The 23,342-nt window shown below is 37.3% G+C and overlaps 1 protein-coding gene across 4 annotated transcripts in view; it reads right to left on the bottom strand.

Moving 5' to 3' along the window:
* Nucleotides 1-23,342, bottom strand: part of HMCN1 (hemicentin 1) — a 538,929-nt gene that overhangs the window by 118,294 nt on the left and 397,293 nt on the right. For all 4 annotated transcript variants that reach the window (XM_019976773.2, XM_070768574.1, XM_070768576.1 and 1 more), the window contains 13 exons: nucleotides 22,901-23,014; nucleotides 18,434-18,621; nucleotides 16,642-16,738; nucleotides 10,707-10,868; nucleotides 9,647-9,760; nucleotides 9,327-9,529; nucleotides 8,947-9,028; nucleotides 8,704-8,835; nucleotides 8,230-8,379; nucleotides 5,175-5,334; nucleotides 2,115-2,239; nucleotides 1,720-1,903; nucleotides 776-873 (listed from right to left, as the gene is read on the bottom strand). In XM_019976773.2, the coding sequence (XP_019832332.2) occupies nucleotides 776-873; nucleotides 1,720-1,903; nucleotides 2,115-2,239; nucleotides 5,175-5,334; nucleotides 8,230-8,379; nucleotides 8,704-8,835; nucleotides 8,947-9,028; nucleotides 9,327-9,529; nucleotides 9,647-9,760; nucleotides 10,707-10,868; nucleotides 16,642-16,738; nucleotides 18,434-18,621; nucleotides 22,901-23,014 (1,809 nt within the window). The remainder of the gene's footprint in view (nucleotides 1-775; nucleotides 874-1,719; nucleotides 1,904-2,114; nucleotides 2,240-5,174; nucleotides 5,335-8,229; nucleotides 8,380-8,703; nucleotides 8,836-8,946; nucleotides 9,029-9,326; nucleotides 9,530-9,646; nucleotides 9,761-10,706; nucleotides 10,869-16,641; nucleotides 16,739-18,433; nucleotides 18,622-22,900; nucleotides 23,015-23,342) is intronic.

The raw sequence follows: 23,342 nt of genomic DNA, 5'->3' as shown, positions 1-23,342 counted from the left end.
ATTAGAAAAGACCCTGATGCTGGGAAATATTGAAAGCGGGAGAAGAAGGGGACAATAGAGGATGAGATGGTTGGATGACATCACCAACTCAATGGACATGAGTTTGAGTAAACTCCGGGAGTTGGTGCTGGACAGGGAGGCTGGGCATGCTGCAGTCCATGGGGTCGCAAAGATTCAGACACGACTGAGTGACTGAATTGAACTGATATTATTCCAGAAGTATACTTCAACTACTTAGTGTGAAATAAACAAAATAACAAGTTCCAGAGTCAATTTTATATAATCCAACATAAATCATTTTAGCCGATTGTAAATAGTTACTTAACTCTTCTGAGATGTTCTTGGGGATTTTGAAGTCTCTGATCTAGCAAATCTTGAGAAATGGAATGTTTTGAGTTCTATCTCTGTCTAACATCACAGACAGATATTTAGTATACACACAAATATCCATTCGTATTTTAAATACTCTCAGATGATAACACATTAGAAAACAGTCTTGACTGTCTTTTTGTATGAAAAGACTGCTCTTGTGTCTGGATTGAAATGCTATTTTAAAAAATTGACATTTCATTTAATGCTAAATTCCAGGTTACAAAAGTATTTTGACAGACAGTATGCTTCAATATATATGTATCCCCTGGGAAGAAAGGCATCCTGCCCTAGTTAGTAAGATCCTGTTTTGCCAATCTTTCCTGCCATGTCAGTATTTAAATTAAGCCTGTTGCTTAATACTGGGCACATAGTAAAGTACTAGGGACGTTGCTGGTAAACATACCCAAAACTTGAAGGCTGAAATGTTTATTATCCACCCCAGCTCTGTTGGATGCCACACAAGTATACACAGCGACATCGGATGCCTGAGCTCTCACAATCCTGAAAAACAGTTTGACCCAACACTTCATAATTTCATCCCACTTCATAATCTGATATTTGATCAACATATACAAATAAAAATACTTGTGATAATACAAAGATCATAGAAGGTGATTTATTTGGAGAAATTTTAGTTATAAAGATTATAACCATCCATCGCAAAACATAGACGCCTCCAGTGAAATTTATTTGACAAAGCTGATTAGGCACTAAGAGTAAGCCACTGAAAATGTAACAATGTGAGAGGTGAAATTTTCAAATACATATTAATAGAGAATGGTGAAAATCACATAATTATAGTAAGCATCTTCCCATTATTTTGCCAAAGTTTTAGCTAAAATAGCAGCTCTTGAAAAAATATATATGATAGATATAAGTCTATGAAAGACCTATTGAATAGAAATTTACTAAAACATGAACATTTAAATAAGAATAATAAAGCATTTCAAATTTATATTTGCCATTCTCCCTCTTCTAAAAAAAAAAAAAAAACTGAAAGGGAAACAAAAGTAAAAAATGTAGGAAAAGACATTTTTAAAACATTATTTAGATGAAGCTGTTGTTGCTTACTAGCTAAGTTGTGTTCAACTTTCTTGCGACCCCATGGACTGTAGCCCACCAGACTCCTCGGCCCATGGGATTTTCCAGGCAAGAATACTGGAGTGGGTTGCCATTTCTTCCTCCAGGGGATCTTCCCACCCCAGGGATTGAACCCATGTCTCTTGCATCTCTTGCAGGCAGATTCTTTATCAGGGAGCCAACTTTACCAACTTTACAAGTTTACCAAAGTTAAGGTTTACAATTACAGTAACTCTGTGTAGCAAATCACACACAATAAAAGCTGACCTGATAACTTGTCCTCCAGACAGCAACCGGATATGGGAGGAGAGAGGCAGAGGAAGTCCATTCTTTAGCCAGTTTATCTGTGGTGGAGGCATTCCTGTGGCTCTGCATTCAATATTTATTGAGGTATCCACCAAAGCCATTAATTTCTCTGCTTCTTCTTTATTACCCCTAATTGCAGGTGGAACTATGTCATGCAGAAAATGAGAGAGGAGGGAGTGGGTTTATGACTAGTTCAAATCATTCAACTACATTTACCCATGTTTCTGCTTTGTATCCCCAAAGGAAATAACAAGGACATCAGATTTTAGAACTAAATGCTTCAGACACCTACGGCTTCATTTCGTCTGATAGATTCTAAGGCGCATAACCAAAAGAGGATGACATTTCATATTTACCATAGACATTTAAATTAAAAATCCGGTCTTCTTCTCCAGCAGGATTAGTAGCAACACACGTGTACTTCCCCATGTCAGATGGGAGGGCTCCGTAAATGTTTAATGTGCTGCCGTCTGCAGCCACCCTGTAGGAGAGAATATAACAGATGCACTGACATGATGTGTATGGAGCTAGCTATTTCCGGAAAACTCACTTGGATTATTATATTCTTGAAAAAAAAGAGTCATGCTAAAATGCATCTTCATTTTGGATATAATGGTTCAAATCTTTTTCATTAAGTACATGGAAATCAGAGCTAGTGAAACTGAAGGTGATTTCAGGTAACCAACTAAACTTCTACAGTAATGGGTGTCATACACCCACTGCCTCCTTCTGAGGAAAAGGAAATGAACAACACCAGGAATTTTTCTATCCAAATCACGGGCAAAGGCATGTTTTTCTCAGAAATAGAATGTTTTGTCATTACTTATCAATATAATGTTGGAGTTAAATGAAAATTATAAAAATTTTGGTATAAAAACTGAAGAATGTTTATAATGTTTTAATGAGAAGTTAAGGTGGAAAAAATCTAGCTATAAACAACTTAGTATTAGTCTTAATGAGAAAGAGCTGACTCATTTGAAAAGACCCTGATGTTGGGAAAGATTGAGGGCAGGAGGATAAGGGGATGACAGAGGATGAGATGGTTGGATGGCATCACCGACTCAATAGACATGGGTTTGGGCGGACTCTGGGGGTTGGTGATGGACAGGGAGGCCTGGTGTGCTGCGGTTCATGAGGTTGCAAAGAGTCGGACACGACCCAGCAACTGAACTGAACTGAACTGAAGGAGCAAGATGGAATAATTCATTTAATCAGTGACAACAGCTTAGTATTTATGTACGGGTGTCGTTTGTAAATTTTTTCCCACAAATTGCTATAGCTTTCTTTTTGAATTACATAATAGTGAATACTAACAATATGATTACATTATCAATAATATCTAAATTAAGATTATTACATTACTGATTCTATTCACACACCATTTATTATCAAATAAAACTTCCTATGTTTTATAAAGAGGTTAAATTACTATCTATGGTTATTCTTACAATAGTCATTAGATTCTCCCTGTGTCAAGAGTAAATACTCCATTTCTACTACATCATATTATTAAATATAATTATTGAGAATTACAATTTTATTATCTGGGCCTATTTTATTTTTTCTTTTTCAAAACATAAATTTTTACATTCCATGAGTTTAACCATATGAATAAACGAAAAGCCAGGCCGCCATAACTAAAGGAAAACACTAAGTTGACTTTGGAAAAATTACTTCATTTGATGGATAAATTGGCCCCTCACAAACCTACATATACTGTGGAGCTGGGAACAAATAATCAAAAAATTGAAAATAAGAATAAATATATTTGAGATCTTAATGTAAGAGGAGAAGTAACAGATCCTAAATCCCTAGGTATAAATATTACCTTTTAGAATAACTTAAAGTCCCACCAACTATCTAGTACTTGGTTTGGAACTGGGTTGATATCACAGCTGATTTAATAAAAATAATTAAATATTGGTTAACTTTTGAGGGATGTCCAACCAGAGAAGTGAAATGCAAAATGTACCTCTAAACTAAAACATTATTTGGCAATTCACCTAATCTTGTAAAGGGGACTAATATTTAAATTTTAACATAAAACTTCAGGAAAAAAAACATTTATTTTTCCATAAATTGTGTACATTCAATTCATTGCTTAGAAAATATACTGCAAACCCTTAAATTTAAAATATTGGTTCAAAGTAATAAAGTTTGCAATACATTTAATTAATGCCTGCTGAGGTATATATATGGAGAAGGCAATGGCAACCCACTCCAGTACTCTTGCCTGGAAAATACCACGGATGGAGGAGGGGCCTGGTGGGCTGCAGTCCATGCGGTCGCTAGGAGTCGAACACGACTGAGCGACTTCACTTTATTTTTTCACTTTCATGCATTGGAGAAGGAAAAGGCAACCCACTCCAGTGTTCTTGCCTGGAGAATCCTAGGGATGCGGGAGCCTGGTGGGCTGCCGTGTATGGGGTCGCACAGAGTCGGACACGATTGAAGCGACTTAGCAGCAGCAGCAGAGGTATATATAAGGGATTTCCAGGTGGTTCAGTGGTAAAGAATCCACCTGCCAATGTAGGAGACATGGGTTTGATACCTGGGTCAGGAAAATCCCCTAGAGAAAGAAATGGCAACCCGCTCCAGTGTTCTTGCCTGAAAAATCCAGTGGACAGAGGAGCCTGGCAGGCCTCAGTCTGTGGGGTCACAAAGAGTCAGACGTGACTGAGTGACTAAGCATGCACGCAAGGTATATATAATTCTTAAAGTAATTACAATTACTCTGGTGTGTATATATTATGGGACTTTGTGAAGAAATAATCTATCAGAGTATAGAATAATGGATTGTCCTTCAAAATACATTCGTTGAAAATATCAGGAAGCCTGTAACATTTATCATTCCATCTCTATGAGGTTTGTGGCATGAAGAGTCAACTAAAAATGGGATTTGGACACATTATAAGGGATGAACCAGGTTATGATGATAGTATCTTTTCTCAAAATGAGCCAAGCACTATGGCATGTCTGGTGGTTTGGTGATTTCAGGACACAAAATCACATCTAAGAGATGACTGATGAATCTTTTGAAGGATGAAATTGATCTGATGTTAGCAAGAAAGAGGAACTAATTATTTTTATGATGTAGACTTTGGTATAAATGTTCTGGAATTAGGGGAATAAAATCTACAACAGCTAACTAACACTTGCAGAAATGAACATGTAGGGAGACTTTATAACACAGAGTTGAAAGATAAAGAACACATGCATACACGAATACTCTTGAATGATTCTCCCAGGAGAATATCTGTGTCCAGCTCTCCAAAACTGTATCCTTTTTCTTTCTGAATATAATGATAGCCAAGTTCCAAAGAGACTGAATTCACTATTATTCACATGAAATTTGAAGCATAAAGCAATGTAGAAGACATTACAATTAATGACACAAAGATTCTTTTTACACATACCGAATTCTTTCTGTTTCACTGTTAACTATGGGCTTTCCATCTTTAAGCCACTGAATAAGTGGGGTGGGAATGCCATTTGCACTGCAGACCAGCTCAACATTTTCCCCAAGAAGGACACTGACTTCACTTGGAATCTCAGCATCAGCAACATTTGGAGGAACTTTGGAGAAATAATTAAGACTTTCATTATCAAGGCATAAGAATGCAAATTCTATGAATACAACAGAATCATAGAACAATATGGCATTTTTATGTCATATTCTTCCTAGATTGTGGTTCAAGATCAAACTCTTGCCATTGTCAGAAATTACTTGAAAAATAAGTATAGGAATCACTTCAATATTCTTTTACATTATAAGTTGATATAATTATTTAGTCATAGGGGTTGGTGACAAATCTACCTCATGGGCACCCTTCTTGGTCAGAGAGAATCACTCCTGATTAAAGCCTCAATAGATAGCTCAGAATTAATACAGTTCAGGAGAATCTGTCTTATAAAAGTTTAGCATAAGTCTGAGAAAGGTATCTGAATTGAGTATTTCTCTATGATACAGTTTAAATACTATTTATTCTGAACAACAAATAGCTTATTATTCAAGATTCAATCATCTCTATTTCTTTTACTAGCATCTTTCTTCCTCACTTTAATGATTCAATTAGGAAATAATGGATCATAAAAATATTGACAATTCTATTAGAAACACATTTGAATTACTCTTCTTAATAATTACAGTGGTGTGGTTCATATAGTGGAGGCAGTTCACACCAACTTGCAAGAGCCAGATTTGCATATCTTTACAACTCTGTGTTCAGTGCCATCATTTCAAGTGGTAGCTTGAAATGGGCCACTGTGAAAATACTCACACCACAGAACCTGACAAATGTCTGGTTCCAAGTCAAGACCATTTTATTTGCAGAGTCAATTGTTAGACATTTACCAACACACCACTGCATAATCTTCCCAAAGCTCATTTCAGTCGTCCAAAAGATAATAATAATTACACTAAATTTATATTTACCAAAGAAGTTGAATCAATAAGAATGCTAATGAGACATCCCATAACAAGTGTCGAATACAGGAAAGCAGGCTCTTGGGTAGCTCAGTGGTAAAGAACCCACTTGCCAATGCAGGAGATGTGGGTTCAATCCCTGTGTTGGGAAGATTCCCTGAAGAAGGAAAATAACAACCCACTCCAGTATTCTTGCCTGGGAAATCCCATGGACAGAGGAGCCTGGTGGGCTACAGTCCATGGGGTCGCAGAAGAGTCAGACGCAACTTAGCGACTAAAACTACAGCAAAGGAATAGCATGGACTGGCCTCATGTACATATATGGCCTCTATATAGTCTTAAGACACACACAAAATGTCTGGTAAAAATCTTTGATCGTACACATACTCCATGACTGGCATATATTATTATTAATGCATTAAACATAAATTAGGCATGTAATTTCTGACACTGAATCTCTGAATGGCTGTATTTCCTTTTGTGCTTCTAAAATCTTCAGCATTACTAGTTGGAAATACCACTGATACTCACAAACTAATTTTGATTTTTAATTTCAGTTTTTAGGTGATGGATTTTAATCTTACTGCGGTGATCATTCTGCAGTATATACATATATAAAATCATTATGTTGTACACGTTACACTTGTATAATGTTGGTGCGTGCTCAGTCACTACATTGTGTCCAACTCTTTACGACCCCATGGACTGTAGCCCCAAGGCCCCTCTGTCCATGGGATTTCCCAGGCAAGAATACTGGAGTGGGTTGCCATTTCCTCTTCCTTGTGATAATACAAAGATTATAGAAGGTGATTTATTTTTGGAAATTTTAGCTATAAAGATTATAACAATCCATCCCAGGATTGAACCCACGTCTCCTGCATTGGCAGGTGGATTCTTTACCTCTGAGTAAAGAAAGGGAAGCCCTATACAATGTTACATGTCAATTATATTTCAATAAAACTGGAAAAAAATTTTGATTTTTCTGTGGTTTCAGCAGAGCACACAGCAAGTAAATAGTACATATTCACAATTGCATTGGACAAACTTAGGACAAAGTCTTTTCACAAAACTATAATGAAATTGGAAAAAGCAAGCATTTCAACTTGGTTTCAAGTTAGACTTTCATTTCAATTTAAAAATTAGGCTGAAAATAATACCCAAAGGTTTGCTGAAAATCAAAAGGATGCAAGTTCTCCCTGCAGTGCTCAATTCTATGCTGGAACATAACAGATGCTAAGTATTTAATTAAGTTAATTAAGTATTTCTTGGATAAATCAATGCTCTTTAGTCTCACCTCCAATTAGATTCATGATTATTTAAATGTACCCATTCCTTGACCAAGTAATTAGGACATATTTAATCTCTTCATGAGATAAATCTTACTTATCTATATAAATAGAAAGAGACTCTATAGGCTTAGTATCAAAATAAGTTATTCCAGCTTTAAGTGAACAAGTAAATACACTATAGGAAGGTACACATTTCAGGACACATGAAAAAATAGATTTTGAAATTTCTACTGTTCTTCACATTTATGTCCATTTTCATGAAAACACTACCTACCAGTAAATGTAGGACAGAAAATTCGCAGTATTTTTTGTTTATCTAAAGATATTTTGGGGACTTCCCTGGTGGCCCAGTGGTTAAGACTTCACCTTACAATGCAGGATGTACAGGTTTGATCCCTGCCTGGGAAGCTAAGATCTTAAATGCCTTGTGCCTCGTGACCAAAAAACCAGAACATAAAACAATAGAAGCAGTATTGTAATAAATTCAATAAAGACTTAAAAAAATGGTCCACATAAAACAAAATATTTTAAAAAAAGATGTTTTGTAAGTCAAATCATTATGCTGTGTACTCTAAAATTATATGGTTCTTTACATCACTTAAATCTCAATAAACTGAAAAGACTACAATATCCAAAACACACAAAAGAGATATTTTGAATCAATTATAAATGATCTGTTTAGATATACACTTATTTTGTAGTATAAAAAGAATGGAATAAGGAAACTGAAGACAGATTCGAGTGTACCCCACATACCTTGAATTGAAAGAATGTAATGTTTCTGTGCTTTCCCCTCCATATTTGAGGCAATGCATGTATAGTTTCCACTATCTGAATGTTGGGACCTGGCAATTTGGAGTTTTCTTCCCCCAGACAAAATATGAACTTCCAGTGAGCCAGAATTTTCTAGTGGTAGAAACAAAGCAAATCATAAAAAAGCTTTTAACATCTCTACAATCCACCATAAAAATGTCTGACTTTATGTGATAAATGTATTTCTTAAAGGTCCTCCCTTTGTACTTTGATTTGAAAGGACAGCCTTATTTTTTGAAAAAGACAAGGAGAAAAATCTCTGTAAAATGCAGACTCTTTTGTAGGTTTATATTATAGTACATTAGGCTTTCTGAACTAAACATAGCTATGTGCACAATACTGAACGTGTGCTAGTTTATTAACCTAATGAATGAGGTGCAAAAGAAAACAATCATAAGAAATGCACAGCTTCATTACCTATGGGTCTGTGGTTCTTCAACCATGCTATGGAGGGAGGTGGGATTCCAGTAGCATCACATGTTAAAGTAACAGGATTGCTGACTGTCTCCACAGTGACTTCATTTTCAGGCCCTTCAATACTGGGTGGCACTGTAAAAAGAAAGAAGAAAATCATGTGTCCTCATTAAGTTAATTCAGGACACTTTCTTTCATTTGCATATCTGGGGGAAAAAAAGACTTGTATTAGAGGCAGATGCTCACCATATACATTGAGGTGGAAATTTTTATCATCCCGTCCTGCTACATTTATAGCTCTACATACATACTGGCCTGTGTCAGATACCTAAAAGAAAAAGATACTATTGTATGTGTTCCATTAAGTTACAGATGACCAATCACACTGTTCGAGTGTAGATTAAATCATCAGTCATCTTTATGCTCGAATGCCCCAGTCCTAATTGCTTTCTACAATCCTGCTTTTTTCTTTTAAATGAAAAAATGAAGGGAATGGCATTGATGATGTTATTTTTTTTAATGACAATTTTTTAGTGTAGTAAAGGAAAGATACAACTTCCAATTCTCTCTTCCATAATCCCACCAAGGAGTCACGCACGACACACAAACAAGAATAAAAGATGCACCTCAGCTTTTGTGATGTGCAGCATTTGTCCATCGGCCAAAATCTCCAGCCGAGCAGACTCTGTTAGCATCCGTCCATTCTTATACCAGGTGATGACTGGAGGCGGGACAGCATTCGATCCACACTCCAGTGATACTGAGGTCCCCTCTCTTACATTAACTACAGAAAGAGATTCGCTTCCATGATCTTTAATGCTTGGGGGCACTGAAGGAAGAAAATAAAAAAACAGAGGTTTTGTTTTTTCCATTAAGATGCTCAGATAGAAAATAGCTAATACCAGTTTGAAAATGAAAGACTCGTATGAGAAGAGTGTAAACAAACCATAAACAGTCAGGGAAACTTTTTTCTTGCTTTCCCCAGCTTGGTTGATAGCTACACAAGTGTATTCACCACCATCAGATACCTTGGCCCGGATAATTTGCAAAGTTCGACCACCTGTGGGCAAATATAACGCAAATTGAAGAGTGGTATAGAAATTGTTGTAATAACGAGTTTATCAATAAGATAAATGACAAAATATATCCTTTCCCTTAGAGAGAAATCTATATATATTAATAGAAGCATTTCATATACAAAATGAAAGAATTTAATCAGTTTCCTTGGATCCTTTCATTATTACTTTGAAAGTTAAAGTGTTAGGCACTCAGTCATGTCTGACTCTTTTTTGTGACCCCATGGACTATAACCCACCAGGCTCCTCTGTCCATGGAATTTTCCAGCAAGAATACTGGAGTGGGTTGCCATTCCCTTCTCCAGGGGATCTTCCGCACCTGAGGGATTGAACTCTGGTCTCTCACACTGCAGGCAGACTCTTTATCATCTAAGCAACCAGGTAAGCCCATTACTTACTCTACTTCCTTCTAAAAGAAGAAATTAATAAAAATTTATCTCCAGCAACCAAATGTGGATAACAGAACTGTTTCATACAGATTCTTCTGAGTAAACAATAATTTTACTATAGTCAGTATAAGTTAAGTATTCCTGGTTTAAATCTCCCACAGTACGGAAGTGGCTATCATCTGTTAGCCAATTTATCTACCCTCCAGGAGCTTTAGTACTGATTAAAAACAACCAGTGAATTTATCCAATGAAAGCACTATTTCGTAAACTTATCACCCCCAAAGGATTAGTAAGCAGTTCTGTTCCTAAATTTCATAATTTTTTGAAGCAGGCCTTGTTGCTGTACATTCCCACTCAACTCATAAAAGTCTACACAGTTTCATCCTAAGGGCCCCAAATGGCTAGAGAGGCATTTAATGTGAACAAATGAATGTAGCAAGACAAAAGTCTGGAAAGAGACTAAGTTGAAATTCCATTTGTATTAAAAATAAAGAAAAATGAGAAAGTGTCACCTACGTTAAAAGAGTACTAAGTTCCTTACCAGGCACAATGAGAGCATTTGTGTTTGGTTTGATAGGCTGTTCATTCTTGAGCCAGCTGAGATCAGGAGGTGGAAAACCAGAGACCTCACAGGTCAAAGAGATGAAATTGTTCACCACAACAGTGAGATTTTCAGGGTTAGGACCAATGACACTTGGAGGAACTATAATAGTAAATATATTAAAAGTGAAATATGTTAATATTAAACATATTAAAGTGAAAAATGATATTATCAATAACACATACTCCAATTTATTAATATAAGCCTAACCACTGTACTCTGCTAAAGCACTGAGTTAATGATACTAATTATTTACCTTTCTTCTTTGAATTCCCTAATGCCTTCATCAAATTCACGTACATCAGTTTTGTTTTTCCCAGTTGAAAGAATATACTAGAATTTTCAAAGGCAGAATTATTGTGCATTTTATTTGTAAAATTTTGGAAGTTCTTAAGATGGCTTTGTCAATGTACAAAGATCTAATACTGCTTTTTATTAAATATATTTGAATATTCTGGCTTTTAATATTACACCCTTAAAGTTTTTATTTTCTTGCTTATAGTAATACTAGACATTTTATTTTAGGGTGTCATCTATTTGTAAATTATACAGGTAATTTCAACAATGTAAAAATAAATGACTTTCAAGATGAGCAAAAAGTTTAAGAAATAAACAATATAACGTCTTATTGTTCAACACCAAAAAAGAATTCCAAAAGCAAAAGCAGTACAGAAAAAAGTGGAGTAAAAAAAAGATTAATAATGCAATGACAATTATGCATTAAAACACACGTTTATGGAACAATAGATGTTTTTATAAGAACACAGGCATATTGAAGGAATAACATTATGGATTCAAATGACTTCCGAAGTGCAGATGGGGTGGGAATAGAAGTGAGGAATGGGCATTAAAAATGCATGAATACATGAATGAATGGATAGATTAATAAAGGCAGAGATAGGTCTTGCTCAGGCTAGCGAAGACAGTAAGACATGAGATAAAGAATGTAACACTCTATTTTTATATTATACTCTCTCTATATATTATTCTCTCTACATATTATATTCAGATTGGGACTTTAAAACAGCATCAAAAACAAATAAAAAAAGATCAAAATGACAAAATTGCTTTTTAAATATTACTATCAAATTTTTGATCACTAATTTTCATGACCATTCATTTATACTTACTTCAGATGCTGTGCTAAGTGCTGATGCAGTACAAAATATAACAGATTATACCTATAAAGAATAATTTGGTGGTAATGACACTGAGGAAACAAGTGACAGATACATTTTTTTTCAGTGGTTATGCTGTGCCAGGCACTAAACACTTCATAATGCCATTTCTTTGAAAGCTCCTAAAACTTATGTGTTAGATACAGTTCTTATCCTCTTATTATAGATGAGGAAGCTGAGACAGAGAGAGGTTAGCATCTTGCCTAAGCTTTCACAGTTACTGGGAGAGATTGGTGTCTGGCTTTAGAGCCCTGTTCTTAGCCACCATCTGATACTGCCTTGTAAATACAAGTGTGCATGCTTAGTTGCTCAGTCGTGTCTGACTCTTTGTGACCCTGTGGACTGTAGCCTGTCAGGCTCCTCTGTCCATGGGGTTCTCCAAGAAGACAGAAAATGGGGGCATCTTCCAGAAAGACGGCATGGCATATACAATGGTCCAAATGGGGAAAAGAATATGGCACCAGAAGGCTGACCTGACCAGAGTTTGAAGAGCGAGGTTGTTGGGGAGTTAGGCTGGAGAGTAGACAAGATGTAAGGACTAAGTAGGATCAAGTCCTACAAGTTCTTCTGGGCATCATTAAGAATACTGAAATATAGCCCAAGGAAAGGAAAGCAGAAGAATGGTTTACTCAAAAATTCACTTAAAAGATACCAATCTGGCCACAGTGGAGGGGACTGGTGAGAAGGCTAAAAGGAACTCAGAAAGACCAGTTAGGTGACTATTGCTGTGATAAGTGCAAAAGATTATAGTGCTATGCTCAGGATGGTGTCAGAAAGAACAGAAGAGTGAGTGGATCGAGGGTGTTTTGTGGGTAGAATATCCAGGACTCAATGCTTTAGCTGTGAGGTTTAAGGAGGAGGAGGAATCAAGGATGACATTCTTTTTCCTGGCTTCAACAGTGGGAAGATGGTGATTCCCTTTACTGAGACACAGATCCCTGGAGGAGGAACACATTCTGGAGAAAAGGGAATAAGCTCAGTTACATACATATGGTTTTACGAGTGACTATCACACGTTTGTATTGATAAGAAGTAAATATCTGAATAGAAGAGTCTAGAGTTCCTGAGGGGGCCCTGGCTGGAGATAAAACTTTGCAAACTATCCACACATAAATGGTATCTGAAATTTGGGGATTCATGAGCTCACATGATGAGTGAGGAAGAGTTTGAAGAAATGAAGTTGAGGGCTTAGAAAAATAAGGAGTAATAGTCAAGTAGGAAGGGAGGAACTAACAAAGCAAACAGAATGAGAGATTGGAAAGGAAAGATACAAATAAGGGGTGTAGGTGTCACATAAGCCAAAGGAAGAGAAATTTTGAAAAAGATGGTCAAATGCTAGAGAATGTCAAATGCTCAAAAGTAAGAAAGATAAAGCCTGGAAAATGCCTACTGGATTTTTGATGTCATTTCATGAATTCAGTGAGCAGCTTCATTGGAGTTGTAGGGGTGAAATCTGGTGAGTAGCGGTGGGAGGAGTGAGCAGGAGTGAGGAGATGGAGATGGAGACAGTAAATATACACAGTGATTAGAGAGGTTGTTTTGAAATCGGGGGCAAAGAGAGGGAGGCAGCTGAAGGGAAATACTAGGTTCAAGGGAGAGTTTCTTATTTTTATTTTTTAAGAGGGAAGAGAGAAGTAAATTTAAGTGCTCTTGGGAAAGAGCCAGTAAAAGTGTGAATTTCAATACTGGAGAGGGAGAGAGGAGACTGTGGGATTTCTGAGGGGGTAGTGGCAGGGATCTAGGGCCAAGTCAGCCTTTGGAAGGCAGAGGAACTCTTCCATTCTGTGTTGTAACAGAAGGAAAGAAGAAATGGCAATATCAGACACAGCTGATATTGTCAATTTGATGGTAGGAATTAGAAGTGGTTTCTGCAATATGCCTTCTCTTTTCCCTGTAAGACAGGACGTAAGGGTATTGACTGAAAGTGAGAGGTGGGCTGTGATTGACTCAATGTTTGCATCCCCCCAAAATTCATATACTAAAACCCTAACTCTCAGTGTGATTGTATTTGAAGATGGGGACTTAAAGGAAGAGGTGAAACATAAATGACGTCATAAAGGTCATAAACCTGATCCTACCAGATTACTGTCTTTATAAAAATAAGACAGCCGAAAGCTTCCTTGCTTTTTCTGTCCATGTGTGCTCGTGGAAGGGCCGCATGAGGACAAACTGGTCATCTGCAAGCCAGAAAGGGCCTTCACCAAAGCTGAATCCTGCTGGAACCTTGATCTTGGACTTTCCAGCCTCCAGACTGGGGAGAAAATGAACTCCTGTTGTTTAACCACGTAGTCTCTAGTATTTTGTTAATGGCTGCCCGAGCTAAGACAGGGGCCATCTGACGTTTGAGAAGGTGTGAGGGTCACTCTGAAGTAGAGACATAAGGATGCGCCCCAGCCAGTATAAAGGGCTTATTTCAAGCAGCACCTGTGAATTTATAATGCCAATATTCCTGATGCCAAGAGTTTCTCCAGCCAGGGTTACCTACCTGGGTATAGGTATGGAATTCAGTTGAGAGGTAATACAGGAAAGCAGCTAGGCTTAAAGCCTTGGAATCAGACTACCTGAGTTAAAATCCTGGTGTTGTATTTGCCAGCTGTGTAACTTTGGCCATGTTACTTTATCTCACAGAGGCTCATCTTTTTCATCCATAAAAGAGATATATAATAGGACCAACCACCTGGGGTTGAGATAATTAAGTAAAATAACATAAATAAAAACACCCGGCACATCATCTTGTAGGGATCAAGCAGTTAGTATGTTGCGTTGCTATATGTGGAGCTGAGCTTTTATTAAGCAAGAACACTGAGAAGACATGGGCTAAGAGCAGTAATTGATACGCTGGTCAACGAAGGTCAAGCTGGATGTGAAGGAAAGCAAAGACACAGAGGGTTGGAAAACACTGGAGGTCAACAGACTGAAGGTTAGAGACCAGCAAGAACAAGCACTGTTGGAAAACAAATGGTATGGTTTCAGGGAAGCAATTTAAATGGTTTCTCCCCTACATGGATTTTCCAGGATTTAATCCAATATGAAGTGTGGATTCCTATTGCAGTCAGGAGATCAAGACACCGTGAACTGGCAAAAGAGGAGACCCCTCCTGTCCCATTCTTAACAGTAAACACTAACGGCAGCTGCCTCTCAATTCATGCAAGGTCCCCAATTCAGATGATTCTGCTGTACATTAAGAAGAGAAACTGGATATGAAGGAAATATAATCAAGGGACAACAAATATTTATTTACCAACTACCATGTCTTTAGGTTTAGGAAGACCAAGGTCCATAAGAAATAACCATTTGTCTACAGCATTTATAATACAGTTATAAGACAGAGGTGAAGATACAGACATATAAAGATAATAAGGTAGCATCTGTAACTACTAAAACTGGGGTTTTTACACGATGCTTTTGACCACATAAAGAAAGAAAAATGAATCCTGCCTTGGGGAATCAGGAAAAATAATCAACACTTTTATTTTTCAACATTTATTCTACTGTACTTTATCGATTAGAACGTATACTTTCACAATGATTATTATTATTTAATTCTTTCTGGGAAATCATAATACATTATTACCATTTTGGTCAGATTTACTCAACAAAAGTTTCTAAGCACTGGGACTGCAGAGATAGCACTGCCTCAAATCTGTTACACGGCATCAGTACCAGACGTTGCTAGACATCAATACTTCCTACATATCGCACCACAAAGAATATCCATCGTGCTAAATAAAAGTCTTTTGAAAGAAGAAATGTTTGACTAATGTCAAATTTCTGCTATTTTCAAAATGAGCTAGAATTTGGTATATGAATCACATAGAGTGAGAGTAAGCGAAAGTTGCTTGGTCGTGTCTGGCTCTTTGGGACCCTATGGACTATACAGTCCATGGAATTCTCCAGGCCAGAATACTGGAGTGGGTTGCGTTTCCCTTCTCCAGGGGATCTTCCCAACCCAGGGATAGAACCCAGGTCTCTTGCATTGTAGGCAGATTCTTTACCAGCTGAGCCATGTGAATCAAACAGTTAAAGAAAATCTGTTACAATAATTGTTCACCATTTCCAATTTAATATTCTGGAAGCAGCTGTGTGTCATGAAAATAAAATTATTTATGGTTGACATCCAACAGCATTTTTAGCAAAAGCAAAAAAAAAAAAAAAAGTATTTATGGAGTGTCTAGCATTTATCGAAAACTTAAAATCTGATAAATGAATTAGATGTATGGATGGTTCTTAGGAATTATTTAACTACACAAAGTGACTTTTTCTTCCTTGGGGAGTGTATTAAGTTCTGGAGGGTGTAACTCAACATGAATTCTATAACTGAGGATAGAAACTGGTTCCAATCAGGCCCAGTGGGTAAATTTTCATGAGTAGAAGAGCTATTTTTGGTTCTTACTTCATATAAACTTATATTCTTTGGGATTTCAAATTTTGATTTTTTTTTTTTACTTTCAAATAAGTAGGAGTAACTACTTTGTCTTAGGGGACTGAAATAATATAAAAACAGTCTTCCTAAAAGATTTGTACTTTATAAATCCCACAAGCTGTGGTAAGAAAGAAAGAAGGGGAAAGATTGAATGAATGCTGGCTCCACACACGTTCAAGTTAAAAAATAGGAAATAAGCCTACATAATCTAAAACACAGTTTTCCTGCCTTTTCAAGCATACTCTAACAGATGTTTTTGGAACTGAGCTCTTACCATGAACATTGAAGTTAAAATATTTTTTGGCACTTCCAGCTGTGTTCTCAGCAACGCACACATATCTGCCGATATCTGTTATTTGACTATTTAGAACCTAAAGGGAAAAATGAAGCAATTTCAACTAAAACTTTTTAGAAAGCAACTTGTCAATTTTAAGAATAAACAATCCATATTCTTCCTAGTTAATACCAGATAAACATAATAAAGAATTTTTGTATGTAGCATGGCTGATGCTGGTTTTTATGAGGTCAGTTAAATAAATATTTATAAAGATTTCTAATCAGAAAAGGCAATTTTGTACATACTGGCATATTGACTAAGAAAAGTCCGAAGTCCTTCTCCCACTTCCCCATCTATATCCCTGCCCATGTGACTACATCACTGGAAATTCCTCCCATCAGGAAGTAGGATAAAGATGTAGAATTTGTGTTGGCCTTGTGACCAGCTTTGACCAGCAGAGTGTGATGGATGTGACAGTGTTCTATTTCAAACCTAGGCCTTGTGCGCTTCCCCTCACTCATCTGGAAGCCTGCCACCACTCTGTGAGGAAACCAGGATTAGCTGGCTGGAAGGTGAGAGATCACATGGGAAGGGTCATCCTAGTTATTGCAACTGAGGCCCCAGAAACGTGCCAGAGCCCAGCTAAGATCAGCAGAGCCACTAAATTCAACCCATAGTATGTAGACACTTGAGTAAGCCTTGCCCAAACCAGAAATCACCCATTCAACCAGAAGGCTTGTGAGCTGAATAAATCCCTATTGTTTTAAGCTGTTCGAAGTGGTTTGTTTTACATAGCAAAGAGTTAATATAGTAGCTATGTTTTTAAATTATGCAGACATTTCTATCGATCTACATATCTTTTAGCTCTAGCCAACAGAAATATTTAAGCATTTAGTTAGAGGTTGTACGTGCATCAAATAGAAAAAGTCATGATGTTTAGAAGATACTTAGAGAATTCAAGATTATTTATAAGCAGTGAATCGCATACTTTTTTTTTTTTAATAGCTCCATGAGATATGTTCTGGGTTGGATTCCTTGATGCTTAAATTCTTGGGCCTACAGAACATCATTAATATGTTCGAGAAATAATTTCTTAAGTTGTGTCCTAACAAAAGAGTTGGTGTTATTTCTACAAGTACCTATCTTTCTTTTAGGACACTTGAAAAAAATAAGACATACCCATTAGTGCATAGTAATTCAGGATATTTATATGGTTTCCATTATTATCAACTCTTTGCCAACAGAGGACAAATTTTAATCTACACAGAACTTTATACCATATAGAATATTATCAACAGAAATATACAATAAAAAGATTATAATAATTCACTTATAATTTTATTTTTAACACAGAGGCCATATTACAGTAAATTTAGGTGTATGTGTGTTGAATGTACAGATGAATTCTGGAAATATTCACATAAAACTGTTAACAGTCGTCACCAGTGACAATGAGAAAAGAATGAGGAAGAATAATTGTATTTTATATGCTTTTTATGATGTGTTTTTTTCATAAATGGGGACTGAAGCCCACCAGGCTCCTCTGTCCATGGGATTCTCCAGGCAAGAATACTGGAGTGGGTAGCCTATCCCTTCTCCAGGGGATCTTCCTGACCCAGGAATCGAACCGGGGTCTCCTGCATTGCAGGCAGATTCTTTACCAGCTGAGCTACCAGGGAAGTCCACAAATATTTATAAACCAGTACAAATTATTTTTAAAAGCAAAAAGTCAGTGATTATAAAATACAAAGTCAAATAGCTATTTTAAAATTAGATTGTTTACTGTTACCTGAAGAATTCTCCCATTAGATAGAAATGTATGACGCTCATCTTCTAGCAAGGGCTGCCCATCTTTTTGCCAGGAACTCCGTGGTGTGGGACTGCCACTGGATGAACACTCCATCAGCACACTCTTGTTCACCAGCACGGTGACCTCTTCAGGGAGATCACCATTTGCTCCCTTGATAACTGGTGGCGCTAATAAGTGATTGAAACAAAGAGAAAAGACAGGAAGCAAAGTCCTTTCTAAATTATTCTAGCTTTATGACAATTTTTAAAAGTTTGGGATAAGAAAGAAGCAAAAGTTGAAGAAGAATCCATGATCCTGATGTAACATTTTACATTAATAAATTAGGGTGCTGATAAAAATTATGTGAATTTGGGTTTATTTTTTTCTTCCCCACCTATCCTGGACTTCCAAAGTTTGCTTCCCATTTAGGTTAACACTGATTATTAACTTTCCGCACCACCCTCACAGACTCCCCTCCCCACCCTTAGGTCACATTATAATTTTTTTTTTTTTAATCTCTGATCCCAGGTTGATGAGGGTGGGTGTAGAAAGCAATGATGAAGCCAAGTAGCTCCAACTTCAATGTTTGACTGTCTATCACACCCCTCCCCATGGTGGAAATGTCTAATGTTCTCTGTTTCCCATGGGCCCAAAATACCACCCAACCACTGTTTCTCTTATTCTCATACTTAAGGAAAGGACTAAATACATTTGACATGTGTTCCCACATATCCCTTCTCACCATCTCAAGGGATGGCAGTTCACTACCATGGAAGGTAGTGAACCCTAGTTGACCCCTCTTGGTTTCCTGACTGCATTTTTCACCTATTCTAAGACTTGATCCATCAATCTTGTCCCTTCCTCCCATCTGCACACACACGAGAAACTTTAACCTGTCCCTGTCTGTTGGAGCATTTTCCTTGAACTATAAGCAAGTTCAAAACTCTCTTAAAGATATTATTTCAAACAAGCTGTTATCCTACAACTCAATTTCATGTCTTCCTGCCTCTTCAAAATCTCCTAAGTGTAGTCTATATTTGTTTCCTTTTCTATATTTGCTCAGTATATATCCTTCTGTTCTGTGGTTGAGTACCACACCATACTAAAAAAAAAATTGATCTTTTGAATTTCACCAATGATTTTTTAGTTTCAAAGCCAAATGACCTTTTTTAGTTTTCATTTCCTTAAATTTGCTTTGTTCATAGTGATGCTTCCTAAAGCCCACTTGACTTTGTACTCCAGGATGTCTGGCTCTAGGGGAGTGATCACAACATCGTGGTTATCTGGGTCATGAAGATCTTTTTTATACAGTTTTTCTGTGTATTCTTGCCACCTCTTCTTAATATTTTCTGCTTCTGTTAGGTCCATACCATTTCTGTGCTTAATTGTGCCCATCTTTGCATGAAAATTTCCCTTGGTATCTCTAATTTTCTGGAAGAGATCTCTAGTCTTTCCCATTCTATTGTTTTCCTCTATCTCTCTGCACTGATCACTTAGGAAGGCTTTCTTATCTCTACTTGCTATTATTTGGAACTCTGCATTCAAATGGGTATATATCTCTTTTCCTTTGCCTTCAGGTTCTCGTCTTTTCTCAGCTATTTGTAAGGCCTCCTCAGACAACCATTTTGCATTTTGTATGTCTTTTTATTGGGGATGGTCTTGATCCCTGCTTCCTGTACAATGTCACAAACCTCCATCCATAGTTCTTCAGGCACTCTGTCTATCAGATCTAATCCCTTGAATCTATTTGTCACTTCCACTGTATAAGTGTAAGGGATTTGATTTAGGTCATACCTGTATCAAAGGTGTAGTGGTTTTCCCTACTTTCTTCAATTTAAGTCCAAATTTTTCAATAAGGAGTTCATGATCTGAGCCACAGTGAGCTCCTGGGAATTCCAGCTGAGCTATTTCAAACCTTAAAAGATGATTCTGTGAAAGTGCTGCACTCAATATGCCAGCAAATTTGGAAAACTCAGCAATGGCCACAGGACTGGAAAAGGTCAGTTTTCATTCCAATCACAAAGAAAGGCAATGCCAAAGAAAGTTCAAACTACCTCACAATTGAACTCAACTCACATGCTAGCAAAGTAATGCTCAAAATTCTCCAAGCTAGGATTCAACAGTATATGAACCAAGAACTTCCAGTTGTTCAAGCTGGATTTAGAAGAGGCAGAAGAGCCAGAGATCAAATTGCCAACATCCATTGGATCACTGAAAAAACAAGACAGTTCCAGAAAAAACATCTATTTCTGCTTTACTGACTACACCAAAGCCTTTGACTGTATGGATCACAACAAACTATGGAAAATTCTTAAACAGATGGGAATACCAGACCACCTCTTGAGAAATCTGTATGCAGATCAAGAAGCAACAGTTAGAACCCTACATGGAACAATGAACTGTTTCCAAATTGGGAAAGGAGTACATCAAGGCTGTATACTGTCACTCTGTTAATTTAACTTATATGCAGAGTAGATCGTGTGAAATGCTGGGCTGGATGAAGCACAAGCTGGAATCAAGATTGCTGAGAGAAATAATAACCTAAGATACATAGGGGACATCACCCTTGTGGCAGAAAGCGAAGAAGGACTAAAGAGCCTCTTGGTGAAAGTGAAAGAGGAGAGTGAAAAAGCTGGCTTAAAACTCAACGTTCAGAAAACTGAACGTTGGCATTCGGTCCCATCACTTCATGGCAAACAGACGGGGAAAGAGTGACAGATTTTCTTTTCTTGGGCTCCAAAATCACTTCAGATGGTGACTGTAGCCATTAAATAAAAAGACACCTACTCCTTGAAAGAAAAGTTATGACCAACCTAGACAGCATATTAAAAAGCAGAGATATTACTTTGCTGACAAAGGTCCGTCTAGTCAAAGCTATGGTTTATCCTGTGGTCATGTATGAATGTGAGAGTTGGACTATAAAGAAAGCTGAGCACCTTAGAATTGATGCTTTGCAACTGTGGTGTTGGAGAAGACTCTTGAGAGTCCCTTGGAATGCAAGGAGTTCAAACCAGTCCATCGTAAAGGAAATCAGTCCTGAATACTCATTGGAAGGACTGATGCTGAAGCTGAATCTCCAATACTCTGGTCACCTGATGCAAAGAACTGACTCATTGGGAAAGACCCTGATGCTGGGAAAGATTGAAGGCAGGAGGAGAAGGGGACGACAGAGGATGAGATGGTTGAATGGTATCACTGACTTGATGGACATGAGTTTGTACATCTCCGGGAGTGGGTGATGGACAGGGAAGCCTGGCGTGCTGCAGTCCATGGGGTCGCAGAGTCAGACATGACTGAGCAACTGAACTGAACTGAAATTTGCTTTAGCATTCCATACTAAACCCACTTCTTGATAACATTTTCTATGCCTTGGATTCTATGATTTCATAGGTTACATAAACTCCTCAGATTGTTCCTCCTCTAATTTACTTTCTTTGTCTTGTCTCCTACTTGTAAATGATGCTACAATGATCTTCTTGATCTTCTACTCTATAACACTTTCTGTTGAAAAATCTCATGCCTCTGAATATCACTTGTTTGTGTACAACTTTCAAACCTATATTCTTAGTTCAAATCTCCCTCCTGTGTTGTAGTTCCATATTTCCAATGTCTCTTTCAACATCTTCCTGAGTATCTTGGTACCATGCTAAATTCGACATATCCAAAACAACACTGATTTCATTCTTCTCAAGTCATGTTGTTTCCCTAAATCTTCTATTTTTATTACTCTTTTTATAATTTTCTCAATCACACAGGACAAAAATCTGTTTCATCTTATACTCTCGGATAAGTGCCTACCGCTTCATATAACCTAATCACTTCCTCTATAAAAACTTTCATAACAACTGATTCCTATACATTCCCACTGCTACTTCTCTAGCTTATCTCCTTCTAATGAAAACATCTACTTTTTTCCTGCTTCTACTACCACCCCCTCTCTTTTCCCTTAAAGGTACAATACTTCTACTCTCAGTCCATGCATTCATAACATGTCTGTGTTCCAAGGGTGGACATATAAATTATGCCTTAGCAGTGAGGCCTCTTGGCCTCTGTAATTGGTTCAGATATGGATATGTGACTCACGTTTGGCCAATTAAAGCCACGGAGATCCAATTTTAGGATTTCAGTTATAAATACTGGGAAAGAAAAGCAAGCCAAGATAAAGTTCAGTGGATCTCTTCTGAGTCACAGAAGTTAGATATGATTGCTGCCTGGGAGTTTTCAGGTTCATGGATCAGTGATTCTCTCTCTCTCTCTTTTTAAAAATTTAAGCCAGTTTCTTATTTGATAGTTCAGGCGTACTAACTAAGGTGCTCTCAATTTGTATACGACAATTCCCTGGGAGAATTATCAGTTTCTGATTATGTCTCTAAAATGCTGAGTGTGACATCATGCAAACATTAGTCCCTCAAAAGACTTTTGAGTGAAAGAATGCATCATAAACACAAAAGAAACAAACAAACTCACAGAGTACACGAATGTCATACTGAAGGGAATCTTCTCCAGCCTCGTTCACAGCCACACACATGTATCTCCCAGCATCTTCTACTTTAGCCCGAGGAATTTGTAACACTCGCCCTCCTGAAAACAGATCCCAATACATATGTTTACTTCTCTAAATCTTAGAGTGAAAGTGGTCATAAACAGAGATATAACTTTTCAGGTCTAATGACTTCCTTACATTTTCTTTTAAGGCTCTTCATCCAGTGTTCCAGTGTTAACCCCACATACCACATTTATACCAAACAGTGCATTACTGAAAAGTGACCCAGCATATAAATGAGACCTCCTGAGAACTAAAGAGCTTGCGTAGATTTTCCTCAAGGGAGGAATGTTGCTCTATGCCCTGCTCTTGTTCCATGTGGAATGCTGTTATGTGGTGACTTCTTGCTTTTACATAAAATTCTAA

The sequence above is a fragment of the Bos indicus genome, chromosome 16 (assembly GCF_029378745.1).
Source record: "Bos indicus isolate NIAB-ARS_2022 breed Sahiwal x Tharparkar chromosome 16, NIAB-ARS_B.indTharparkar_mat_pri_1.0, whole genome shotgun sequence".
NCBI classification, from domain to species: Eukaryota; Metazoa; Chordata; class Mammalia; order Artiodactyla; family Bovidae; genus Bos; species Bos indicus.
Note: the sequence above shows the minus strand (reverse complement) of the source record. Positions and strands in the feature narration are given on the sequence as shown.